At 42.3% G+C, this 13,780-nt stretch overlaps 1 protein-coding gene across 1 annotated transcript in view; it reads left to right on the top strand.

Annotated features, from left to right (window-relative positions):
• Positions 1-13,780, top strand: part of LOC144763916 (cysteine-rich secretory protein 3-like) — a 115,424-nt gene that overhangs the window by 80,202 nt on the left and 21,442 nt on the right. Inside the window, exon 6 of the mRNA XM_078649950.1 lies at positions 2,596-2,681. Within this exon, the coding sequence (XP_078506076.1) occupies positions 2,596-2,681 (86 nt within the window). The remainder of the gene's footprint in view (positions 1-2,595; positions 2,682-13,780) is intronic.

The raw sequence follows: 13,780 nt of genomic DNA, 5'->3' as shown, positions 1-13,780 counted from the left end.
AATGGGAAACACACCAGTGGTTGCCACGATGAAATTATACCAAGCAAAAAGCATCGCCGTCGCCAGTTATGGGAGTGAGCTCTGGTGTTATGTCCCAGTGGGCGACCTCGCAACCACAGAAAACAACTTCTTAAAACAAGTCTTGTGTCTACCAAAAATTACAGCTAATTTTTCCATTCATGAGGAACTGGGCATGCCACACCTAGCTGACAAGATCGCCGTAAAACCACTGTTGTGTTGGCTTAAATGTTGGCTGAATGATGAAATACCATTCACTCAAAATATCCTCCTCGAAGCAATCAACTGGGAAGGGAAACTCAAGATCCCATGGCTAAAGTATATTAGAAACTGTCTTCAAGATCTGGGTAGGCCGGATCTCTTTCTAACACCACAGCGAGTATCCAAGAGTGATATAACATCTATGAAGGATGCTTTTTTGTTGTCTCGACAGCTTGTCAGGGAAGAGTCAGAACTGAAGAAGGATAGTGTATTGAGACATATTCTAACTAAATCATGTTTACAAATTGAACCATACCTATCCTGGCCCATTTCCAGATATGAGCGCTTCTTGTTGACTAGATTTCGATTTGATTTATTCCATTTATTGCTAGCCGTGCCCAGTGGAGCCCATAGGGGACAAGTGTTGCCAACTTGCAGTTGCGACAATAAGTCTCCGCAAGACCTGGCACACTTTTTATTTGTATGCTCCTATTACATGATACCAAGGAAAATGTTTTTAAAACCTCTCCTTAAAAAAATGAACTTTGTACAAATAAGACCAGCACTATTTTATCTTCAAATGTTGCACTGTGAAAGCACTTTATTCATTTGTAATTTTTTAAAGACAGCCCTGAAATTTAGGAAAAGTATGGACGGCTAACCCCCCATTCCTTCCCACTTCTGTAAATATGTCTCTGAATAACGGTATACCTACATTTGTTCGAGTTTGCACATTCCATCTAGTGATCTCCACCCCTGTTGAAACGTCTTTTTAACTTTGGTGTTTTATATATGTATGTGAATTTTTATGACACTTTTATGACTGTTTTGCATGCAGTCGAATAAAGAAATTTTGAATTGAATTGAATTGGACTGAGCCATTCAATAAATTTCCAATACAATCACAGGAATCTCCGTCACAGTGGTTCTTAGGATACTTCTGTCACTGCCACTAGGAAACATGGTTCGGGGTATAAGCAGAGAATTAAATCTGCTTTCTGGACCTCATTGGCGAACTCCTGTGTTTTGAGATTTTTCAATAGGCTAACTGTGGATAGTGAAGTCCCAAATGTGTCTAAATTGTACTGGGAAGGAATCTGTAGTAGCCAAAGAAGGTGGTCAAGGGATGCAAGTATTAGGATAAAGGATCTTGTAAAAATGCTTTCTCCTTGGAGTACAATTGACATTTGATCCCCCTTTTCCCAGCAAACTGGCTTTGCGAGACTATGTGAGAAAGATTGAAAACTCTCTGCACCTGCTATCTGAGGAAGAAGCCTTCCATCAGCTTCTCCCTAAATACTCTTGGCCAGTACCCAGTTTATCTCTACTGGGCCCAGATACCTAACCCTAGACTATGAAACACATTTTTTTAAAGGTAAGATGAGGATGAAATATAATTGTTTCATCCGAGAAATAGTGCAGTGTGGTTCAGAATGGTAATGGATACCGTATATGCTCACTGAAAGCAAAATTCTCCATGTTTCATGTACTTATAGATTGTGTCTTTTATATATCTGCTTGTATTAAGTGTTTAAGACCCTTGTTTTTTAAAGTACGAAACATTTCAAAGGTTGGAGGCGATGGAGCTGCTGTCTGAAATGCACTATTTTGATGTGGCAGTATGAATTGCACGTTTTATACTCCCTGTCAGCCAGAATTTCGAGGATGTATCTGAATAGGGTGTGCTGTTTTGGGGGTGTATGGGTTTTACTTGATATTACAATGTGCAGTTGTTTTATTGTTTTAGAATATTTTATGGACAATTGTCCCAATAGACTTTATTTTACTAGTAATACTACTTCACAGTGGTTCCTTTAAATGTTACAAATGACCATCAGGCTGCCAGTAATTTCTAACTTTGGCAAACTGTCACTAAGTCAGTGTGGTGGAGAAATTTAGACTGTCGCCCTGACAGAGCACTATCCGTTCATGAAATATAAATCCGTGCCGATTTTACTTCATATATCACACAAGACTGTATTCTGTAGAACAACCGTAGGTTGATTCAGTGAAATATCATGATAGTCGAAAAAATTAAAATGCATTCTCACAAACAATCTGCCGAAGATTAGCTTAATTTGGGCAATTTGATGACCACATAATAGTGTCACTTTTAATAATTTCAAAGACTAAGTAGTGTTATGATGTAACAAATAAGAGATTAACTGGAATATGGACATAACTCTTCAAAAACAAGAAATGATTAACACAACAATGTGATTAATAGAAATAATGTCCATAAAATAGAAAAAACATAAATATTAAAATGCATGTATTGAGTATTTGTATTTTAAAAACATTTGTAAAAGATATCTTAACATGCATTTGAGGACATACTGTTGCTCCAATAATAATTATTTATCTTTAACTGTAAAGGTCGTTTGGAATGAAAGTTCCAAAATCGGATGCGCAAGTAAGCAGTGTTCAAATTTTGTTCTGGCTGTTTGCCAATACGCCCCTGCGTAAGTATTGTGTTTTTATTTTACCGAAATTGATTTATTTATATAAAATTGCCATTTGAGGATTGTGATTAATGCATCCTAAAAATTTAATAAATGTTATTATTCATAAGGATCATCTGAATAGCCCGTTTTATTAGCCTGAAAGCCAGGGCTGAATCTTTTGTTTTTTGTTTTTATTTACTGATGTATCATTGTATTTTTGTATTATACTGTGCCACCTCCATGTTGAGGTACATACCTATCTTCAATACACTTATATATTTTTTAATGACTTTGATAAACTTAACAAAGGCTTTCTGCAGTTTTCACTTTGAATTGTTTTCATTTACATGCATTTGTGTCCGAACAGGTAAAGAAATAAAAGGACATCATGTATTACAAACTGTCTTATAAGAAAAACAAATAGTCCCAAAATGTAATGATACTCAATAAAGAGTGCAATGCATAACTTACAAGAAAGGAATAACAACCCAATCAAGTTACCTAATTGTGTGTCTATGGGTAGCTACTGTTTAAATATTTTTAAATAAATAAGGTTTGACGATTAAGACACTATCTTATAAAGTATAAAATATATTATATTAAAGTGAGCTATTTAAACATACAGTGAAGTTTTCAGCATCAGTAATCAAAGCCATTACATAGGTTGTGCTGGGTACTGGATTTATTTAAACACTTGAGATTGGTTCACAAACATATATTCCCTCCTATGTGAAAATTAGAGCATGTCACCAGTATATCAAATGTGTTATGTTGCATTACAATAGTGTCATGTTCAGTACATCAATCTGACCACTATATCGCAAGGTCTGTCTAGTTATGTCGATGTGGAGCTACTGTGCTACGATATAGTACTTAGGTTGATGTAGTGGATGCAATATTATTGTAGTTGAATAGTATTTATCTTGACGTACTGAGATACAACTAAAACATGCTGTGCAAATGCATCTTTTTGTGAGGGTATCATCTGATTCAAGCATTCAGCCATGGTGGAGTTTTGATGTGTAAAAATCGCTTTCTCGCAGGGAAATTACAATAATGTGGAGAACTTTTTACAAGAACAAACTAGCTTACAGAGGCCTGTGTGAAGTTGATTCATGGTGGTCCACCTAGAAAAGCTGGTGAAGATTTTGTGAATATTCATAAATATTTTGCAGATAGTTCTTATTTTTTTAAATTATCATACCTTTAATTCTGATAAGGGAAGGGGTACATATTGTTTTAGAATGGGCATGAAAATAGAGCACCTGGCAAACTGTTGGTGATATAGGTGGAGGAATATGGCTAAGGGGAACTAAATCAAAAAGCTCCTTGGCTTTGTATTTCTACATGTATGAATGTAGTTGTGCATATGTATATGGACAATTTAGAACAAACCCAAATCCTCCTGAGAATGTGTCACAGTTGTGGATTTCCAAGAGAATTCTTGATAAATTTCCAAGAAGTAAGAAATTTGCCCAAAGCTAGTCAGTAGCCTATATCAGTGAATATTTGACTTTTCCGAAAACAGAGAGGTAATAAGAAATCATTTGTGTGAAAAAAGACATTGGAAGCTACATTACCAGTTTCTACTCCATTAATAATTAATACATTGAGATTTGCGCTTTACAATTTCATTATATTCATTATTACTAAGCAGTACCTGAAAAAAATATATGATTGAACTGCTTGGTATCTTGAAGTATAACATTAATATTGATCTGATAACAATTTAAACAAATTTCTAATTCTGTAATATTTAACAATTTTAATCCAAAAGGATAACTTTTGTATGTGAAACAGGTGGCAATAATTACTGCGTTGATGCATCATGATACATAAATAATTCAAAATATCACTAAATAAAATTACAGAATTTACCGAGCCAACCTAATAAGGACCATATATAAAAGGTGATAACAGATTGTAGTCACAATATATTTCATTTGTTGGTGGGGTTATACTCATTTTAGGAAGTCTGGGTGGTTGTTAGGTGCTCCCGCCCTGTGAAAAACTGTTTTCTCGCATAATTTTCCCCTAGACATTATGTGGCCACCATCTGCACCCAATGCTCCACAATTGGACATCCCTAACTATGCACATCTTTGGATATACGCAGTGTAGGTTCAGGCGTGGTGTCACACCGGACCCTGCATCCAAAACAGAATGGGGGTTGGGCAGTGGGCTTTCCTTAAGGCCAAACCAAGCCCAAACTTCTGCATGTGTCCAACCCAAACCAGTAAAAGAGCACAAAGGGGTTAATGCTGGCATAAAAGTTAGAGGTATCTGCAGAGTTGATGTGCAGATATGCTCTGATTTCCCCATTTAAAGTGGGCGGGTAGATCCTTATTGTCTGCCTACAAACTGTGGAATATTTTGTGACAACCATTACAGGACTCCTAAAAATATTAAAGGAAATATTAATGAACAGGGTAGGAAAACCCAGAAACCAAAGTCATGTGATGGGACGGGAGGTGTGAAAAGACCCTATCGTGTGGCCACATGGAACAAAAGGGCATAAAGAGTGCCCACACAAAAAGTACGCAAAACGGTGGTCAAGGTTTGAAAAGACCCAATCTGGTGGCTACTAGGAGCAAAAGGACACCTAAAGTTTCCAAAAGCTTGGTTGGGAACATGCGCAAGAAGCTCAGTCCCCAGGGGAGTGACTGCCTTGAGCAGGGGTCCAGAAAACCTCTTGATTCCCCAGGAAAGACATAATAGTGAAGAAGGTGAATGGGCGTCCATGGGTCTTCCTCCACAGTGATGTCCTTTTCCCAAGGAGACATTAGTTCCCAGGTACTGGAGATAATGGTAACTGAGAAAAACATAATAAAAACTATAGCCTTAACCCCTTCGCTGCTAGGCCTTTTCCCCTCCTGTGCTAAGCCTTTTTTTGGCGATTTGGGGTAGTGCGCTTAGGCCCCTGTAACTGTTTGACCACATAAGGTATCCACGCCAAATTTGCGTCCTTTTCTTCCAACATCATGTGGATTCTAAAGGTGCCCAGGGTTTGTGGATTCCCTTGGAGGGGTCCCAGAAATTAACCAAAATATAGTGACATTTTTGTTTTTTTCAGAAAAATTGGAAAAACGGGCTGCAAATGAAAGTCTCTGTTTTTTTTTTCCTGCAAATGGTATCAAAAAGGGGTTGTGGGTCTGAAATCTCCATTTTCTCAGCTTTTAGGGAATGACAGTCTTTTGTCAGAGAATCAACATTTCTCACACAGTTTTGGAATTTTCTGGGACATAGCCTATTTTTGCTATTTTTAGAGCTTTTCACCACCTTCCAGTTAATGGTAGAAATGAGTTTAAAAGCAATAAGGGATCCTGGAAAGCTATACATTTTCGAAAAGTAGACAACATTCTGAATTCAAAGAGGGGTCGTTTGTCTAAATCCATGAAGGTTTCTTTATAGAAACTAACAGTTAAATATTGGAATAATTGAACATTTGTTGAAAAAAACAGCCTTTTGTCTCAACGTTTTCACCTATAACTTCTTGTAATTTTGACAGCTCTTGGAAAGCAATATAACCTTCCTGGTTGTGGGGATATACCAAAAACCCGACGAACCCAGATCCAAAAACTGAGCAGCAACTTGCAATGATTTTTTTTTATTTGCTGGGTATAGAGCACTTATTCTTGGAAAATGTATATGTGGAAAAATCGGTATGAAAGACACCTATGTATTTCTGAATTGGGTACAAATTATAGAGTCTAGAAACAGTATATAATTGCACATTTTCAAAATTGGGAATACTCATACTAGCATGAGAATTATTGGTCATTTTTGTAAAAGATTTTTTTTTTACACAATGTCTTTCATTGGGAAGGGAGAAATGCATGAAAACTCAATTGGTAATAACAGTTGATTTACAAATCTGAATTACCCTAAGTCTCCCGATACAAATGGTATTTCACTTGTGTGGGTCGGCCTTGTGCCTGCGACAGAAAACGTCGCAAAATGCAACGTGGTCACACCTCAATTTTGCAGTTAAAAATGTACCCTTTTATGGCAAAGTGCCTACCTGTAGTTTTTGCACCCTAGCTCTGCCGGCACCTAGGGAAACCTAGCAAACCTATACATTTTTAGAAAGTAGACACCCAGGGAAATTCAGGATGTGGTGAATCGACTGCCTACCACCAGGTTTTGTTACCCAGAATCCCTTGCAAAGCTAAGAATTTAACAAAAAAAACACATTTTCCTCATATTTCTGTGGTGGAAAGTTCTGGAATCTGCGTGGATCTAAAAATTTCCACCCACACAGCGTTCCCCTAGGTCTCCCCAAAAAAATTGTACCTCACTTGCGTGGGTAGGCATAGTGGCTGCGACATGAAACAGCGCAAAACGCAACATGGTCGCACCTCAATTTCCCAGTGAAATCTTGCCCTTTTTGGACACAGAGACTACCTTTTGTTTTTGAGCCGTGCTCTGCCAGCACCTAGGGAAACATAGCAAACCTATACATTTTTGAAAACTAGAAACCCAGGGAAATTCAGGATGGGGTGACTCGACTGCCTACCACCAGGTATTGTTACCCAGAATCCCTTGCAAATGTAAGAAATTGACAAAAAAACACACATTGTCCTCACATTTCTGTGGTGGAAAGTTCTGGACTCTACGTGGATCAACAAATTTCCACCCACCCAGCGTTCCCCCAGATCTACCGAAAAAAATGGTACCTCACTTGCGTGGGTAGGCATAGTGGCTGCGACATAAAACAGCGCAAAACGCAACGTGGTCGCACCTCAATTTCCCAGTGAAATCCTGCCCTTTTTGGACAAAGAGACTACCTTTTGTTTTTGAGCCCTTGCTCTGCTAGCACCTAGGAAACCTAGCAAACCTATACATTTTTGAAAACTAGACACCCAGGGGAATTCAGGATGGTGTGACTCGACTGCCTACCACCAGGTTTTGTTACCCAGAATCCCTTGCAAAGCTAAGAATTTGACAAAAAAAACACATTTTCCTCACATTTCTGTGGTGGAAAGTTCTGGAATCTGCGTGGATCAACAAATTTCCACCCACCCAGCGTTCCCCAAGGTCTCCCGAAAAAAATGGTACCTCACTTGCGTGGGTAGGCATAGTGGCTGCAACATGAAACAGCGCAAAACGCAACGTGGTCGCACCTCAATTTCCCAGTGAAATCTTGCCCTTTTTGGACAAAGAGACTACCTTTTGTTTTTGAGCCCTAGCTCTGCCAGCACCTAGGGAAACCTAGCAAACCTATACATTTTTGAAAACTAGACACCCAGGGACAATTAGGATGGGGTGACTCGACTGGCTACCTCCAGGTTTTGTTACCCAGAATCCCTTGCAAAGCTAAGAATTTGACAAAAAAAACACATTTTGCTCACATTTCTGTGGTGGAAAGTTCTGGAATCTGCGTGGATCAACAAATTTCCACCCACCCAGCGTTCCCCCAGGTATCTCGAAAAAATTGGTACCTCACTTGCGTGGGTAGGCATAGTGGCTGCGACATAAAACAGTGCAAAACGCAACGTGGTCGCACCTCAATTTCCCAGTGAAATCTTGCCCTTTTTGGACAAAGAGACTACCTTTTGTTTTTGAGCCCTAGCTCTGCTAGCACCTAGGGAAACCTAGCAAACCTATACATTTTTGAAAACTAGACACCCAGGGAAATTCAGGATGGTGTGACTCGACTGCCTACCACCAGGTTTTGTTACCCAGAATCCCTTGCAAAGCTAAGAATTTGACAAAAAAACCACATTTCCTCACATTTCTGTGGTGGAAAGTTCTGGAATCTGCGTGGATCAACAAATTTCCACCCTCCCAGCGTTCCCCAAGGTCTCCCGAAAAAAATGGTACCTCACTTGCGTGGGTAAACATAGTGGCTGCAACATGAAACAGCGCAAAACGCAACGTGGTCGCACCTCAATTTTCCAGTGAAATCTTGCCCTTTTTGGACAAAGAGACTACCTTTTGTTTTTGAGCCCTAGCTCTGCCAGCACCTAGGGAAACCTAGCAAACCTATACATTTTTGAAAACTAGACACCCAGGGACATTCAGTATGGGGTGACTCGACTGGCTACCACCAGGTTTTGTTACCCAGAATCCCTTGCAAATCTAAGAATTTGACAAAAAAACACATTTTGCTCACATTTCTGTGGTGGAAAGTTCTGGAATCTGTGTGGATCAACAAATTTCCACCCACCCAGCGTTCCCCCAGGTGTTCCCATAAAAATGGTACCTCACTTGCGTGGGTAGGCATAGTGGCTGCATCATGAAACAGTGCAAAACGCAACGTGGTCGCACCTCAATTTCCCAGTGAACTCTTCCCCTTTTTGGACAAAGAGACTACCTTTTGTTTTTGAGCCCTAGCTCTGCTAGCACCTAGGGGAACCTAGCAAACCTATACATTTTTGAAAACTAAGCACCCAGGGGAATTCAGGATGGGGTGACTCGACTGCCTACCACCAGGTTTTGTTACCCAGAATCCCTTGCAAATCTAAGAAATTGACAAAAAAAACACATTTTCCTCACATTTCTGTGGTGTAAAGTTCTGGAATCTGCGTGGATCAACACATTTCCACGCACCCAGCTTTCTCCCAGGTCTCCCCAAAAAAATGGTACCTCACTTGCGTGGTTAGGCATAGTGGCTGCGACATGAAACAGCGCAAAACGCAACATGGTCGCACCTCAATTTCCCAGTGAAATCTTGCCCTTTTTGGACAAAGAGACTACCTTTTGACTTTGAGCCCTAGCTCTGCCAGCACCAAGGGAAACCTAGCAAACCTATACATTTTTGAAAACTAGACACCCAGGGGTATTCAGGATGGGGCGACTCGACTACCTACCACCAGGTTTTGTTACCCAGAATCCCTTGCAAAGCTAAGAATTTGACAAAAAAACACATTTTCCTCACATTTCTGTGGTGGAAAATTCTGGAATCTGCGTGGATCAACAAATTTCCACCCACCCAGCGTTCCCTCAGGTCTCCCGAAAAAAAAGGTACCTCACTTCCGAGGGTAGGCATAGTGGCTGTGACATGAAACAGCGCAAAACGCATCGTGGTCGCACCTCAATTTTCCAGTGAAATCTTGCCCTTTTTGGACAAAGAGACTATCTTTTGTTTTTGAACCCTAGCTCTGCCAGCACCTAGGGAAACCTAGCAAACCTATACATTTTTAAAAACTAGACACCCAGGGAAATTCAGGATGGGGTGACTCGACTGCCTACCACCAGGTTTTGTTACCCAGAATCCCTTGCAAAGCTAAGAATTTGACAAAGAAAACACATTTTCCTCACATTTCTGTGGTGGAAAGTTCTGGAATTTGCGTGGATCAACACATTTCCACCCATCCAGTGTTCCCCCAGGTCTACCAAAAAAAATGGTACCTCACTTGCGTGGGTAGGCATAGTGGCTGCGACATGAAACAGCGCAAAACGCAACGTGGTCGCACCTCAATTACCCAGTGAAATCATGCCATTTTTGGACAAAGAGACTACCTTTTGTTTTTGATCCCTAGCTCTGCCAGCACCTAGGGAAACCTAGCAAACCTATACATTTTTGAAAACTAGACACCCAGGGGAATTCAGGATGGGGTGACTCGACTGCCTACCACCAGGTTTTGTTACCCAGAATCCCTTGCCAAGCTAAGAATTCGACCAAAAAAACACATTTTCCTCACATTTCTGTGGTGGAAAGTTCTGGAATCTGCATGGATCAACAAATTTCCACCTACCCAGCATTCCCCCAGGTCTCCCAAAAATAATGGTACCTCACTTGCGTGGATAGGCATACTGGCTGCGACATGAAACAGCGCAAAACGCAACATGGTCGCACCTCAATTTCCCAGTGAAATCTTGCCCTTATGGACAAAGAGACTACTTTTTGTTTTTGAGCCCTAACTCTGCCAGCACCTAGGGAAACCTAGCAAACCTATACATTTTTGAAAACTAGACACCCAGGGGAATTCAGGATGGGGTGACTCGACTGCCTACCACCAGGTTTTGTTACCAAGAATCCCTTGCAAAGCTAAGAATTTGACAAAAAAACACATTTTAATCACATTTCTGTGGTGGAAAGTTCTGGAATCTGCGTGGATCAACAAATTTCCACCCACCCAGCGTTCCCCAAGGTCTCCCGAAAAAAATGGTACCTCACTTGCGTGGGTAGGCATAGTGGCTGCGACATGAAACAGCGCAAAACGCAATGTGGTCGCACCTCAATTTCCCAGTGAAATCTTGCCCTTTTTGGACAAAGATTACCTTTTGTTTTTGAGCCCTAGCTCTGCCAGCACCTAGGGAAACCTAGCAAACCTATACATTTGTGAACACTAGACACCCAGGGGAATTCAGGATGGGGTGACTCGACTGCCTACCACCAGGTTTTGTTACCCAGAATCCCTTGCAAATCTAATAATTTGACAAAAAAACACATTTTCCTCACATTTCTGTGGTGGAAAGTTCTGGAATCTGCATAGATCAACAAATTTCCACCCACCCAGGGTTTTCCCAAGGTCTCCCGAAAAAAATGGTAACTCACTTGTGTGGGTAGGCATAGTGGCTGCAACAGGAAAAGGTTCAAATCGTACGGTGGTGAATTTAAAATACCCTATAGCAAAACTACCGTGATTTTTTTGGGGGGGCACCTGAGTTTTTGGCCCGGGCGCTGGGTTGTAGGACCTTTTTGCCCGCACGGAGATCCCACGCAAAAAAGTTTGGAAAAGTGTTTTTTTTACCTAATTTTAAGGTTTGCAAGGAATTCTGGGTAGGAATACATTGGGGGACCCACGCATGCCATACCTCCCTGGACTCCCCCGGGTGTCTAGTTTTCAGAACTGTTTGGGTTTGGCAGTTTCCAAAGATGCCCGCCAAGCCCTGGACTAAAAACTCATGGGAACCCCCTTGCAAAACCAAATTGTTTTGAATGAATTAAGTTTTCAATTGGAGAACTTGCGATTCTGGGAACACTATCGCATGGAAATTGTGACAGACAATTTCAAGTTTGCACGAGATTGTGGACAAAAAACAACAATAGAATTCACCAGAAAGACATGACCATATACTACCATGATTTAACAATAATATCTAAATTTAGAAAGTTATTTATAGCTATAATATACACCATAACAGAGTTACTCAAAAGTCAAAGATTCAAGCACGGCTATCTATTCCTCAAAGACACACACATACAGGTTGGATTTGGCAAGAGGGCGAGTGATGGTTCAGTAAATAAAATTTTATTAACATGATATTTCAAAAAAATGAAATGCTGTCAATAAATAAATGCATAAAAACCGAACCAGTGACTCGCAACTCGTGAGCTGTAAAGCCACGACAAGGCACCAACCGTTTTACAGGCCATTTACGCACCTTTCATACCTGATACAAACCAGAACACTGACACCATCTGGAAGGAAAAGCAACACATTACAACAATCACAATAAGGGACAAGATACACCCTACTGCAGAAAGAGAAAAAAAGCAAATATTACTGCACAGCCATCTAATCCGCAAGCACACACACATACTGGTTGGATTTGGCACGAGGGTGAGTGATGATTCAGTACATACAATTGTATTCGCAAGTAATTTCACAAAAATGAAATACACTGAGTATAATTGAAAGTATGATTAACTGAACCACTGACTCACAGCTCCTGAGCTGTAAAGCCACGTCAAGGCACCAACCTCTTTACAGGCCATTCATACACCTTTCGTACGTGTGACACATACAAAACATTCACACCGCCAGCCGCGGACCCATCACATTTCAACACTCACACCAGCAAACAGCGCCATTCAAGGGCCCATCACTTTCACACGCCCACATTACTGACACTGCAACTACACAAAATGATGGACTGTGTGGAGTGTCACTCAACTAGCAGTGTGTGTAGTGACCAACAGAAAGTAACTACTCACACACCGCCAGCTGAGCGCCAGACCACCCACACCACCATCCAAGCACCAGACCATGCACACCGCCAGCCAAACACCACTCAGCGCACACCGACAGCCAAGCACAACTCCGTGCACAGACAGCCAAGTACCACTCCACACACACCACCAGCCCAGCGCCACTCCACACACACCACCAGCCAAGCACCACTCTGTGCACAGACAGCCAAGTACCACTCCACGAACACCACCAGCCAAGCGCCACTCCACACACACCGCCAGCCAAGCACCACTCCGTGCACAGACAGCAAAGTACCACTCCACGCACACCACCAGACAAGCGCCACTCCACACACACCGCCAGCCAAGCGCCACTCCACACACACCACCAGCCAAGCACCACTCCACACACACCACCAGCCAAGCACCACTTTGTGCACAGACAGCCAAGTACCACTCCACGCACACCACCAGCCAAGCGCCACTCCACACACACCGCCAGCCAAGCACCACTCCGTGCACAGACAGCCAAGTACCACTCCACACACACCATCCAGCCAAGTGCCACTCCACACACACCATCAGCCAAGCACCACTCCGTGCACAGACAGCCAAGTACCACTCCACACACACCATCCAGCCAAGCGCCACTCCACACACACCGCCAGGCAAGCGCCACTCCACGCACACCACCAGCCAAGCACCACTCCACACACACCACTAGCCAAGCACCACTTCGTGCACAGACAGCCAAGTACCACTCCACGCACACCACCAGCCAAGCGCCACTCCACACACACCGCCAGCCAACCACCACTCCGTGCACAGACAGCCAAGTACCACTCCACACACACCATCCAGCTAAGCGCCACTCCACACACACCGCCAGCCAAGCGCCACTCCACACACACCACCAGCCAAGCGCCACTCCACACACACCACCAGCCAAGCACCACTCCACACCCACCACCAGCCAAGCACCACTTCGTGCACAGACAGCCAAGTAACCCTCCACGCACACCACCAGCCAAGCGCCACTCCACGCACACCACCAGCCAAGCACCACTCCGTGCACAGACAGCCAAGTACCACTCCACACACACCATCCAGCCAAGCGCCACTCCACACACACCACCAGCCAAGCACCACTCCGTGCACAGACAGCCAAGTACCCCTCCATGCACACCACCAGCCAAGCGCCACTTCACACACACCGCCAGCCAAGCACCACTCTGTGCACAGACAGCCAAGTACC

Source organism: Lissotriton helveticus, chromosome 6, assembly GCF_964261635.1.
Source record: "Lissotriton helveticus chromosome 6, aLisHel1.1, whole genome shotgun sequence".
NCBI classification, from domain to species: Eukaryota; Metazoa; Chordata; class Amphibia; order Caudata; family Salamandridae; genus Lissotriton; species Lissotriton helveticus.
Note: the sequence above shows the minus strand (reverse complement) of the source record. Positions and strands in the feature narration are given on the sequence as shown.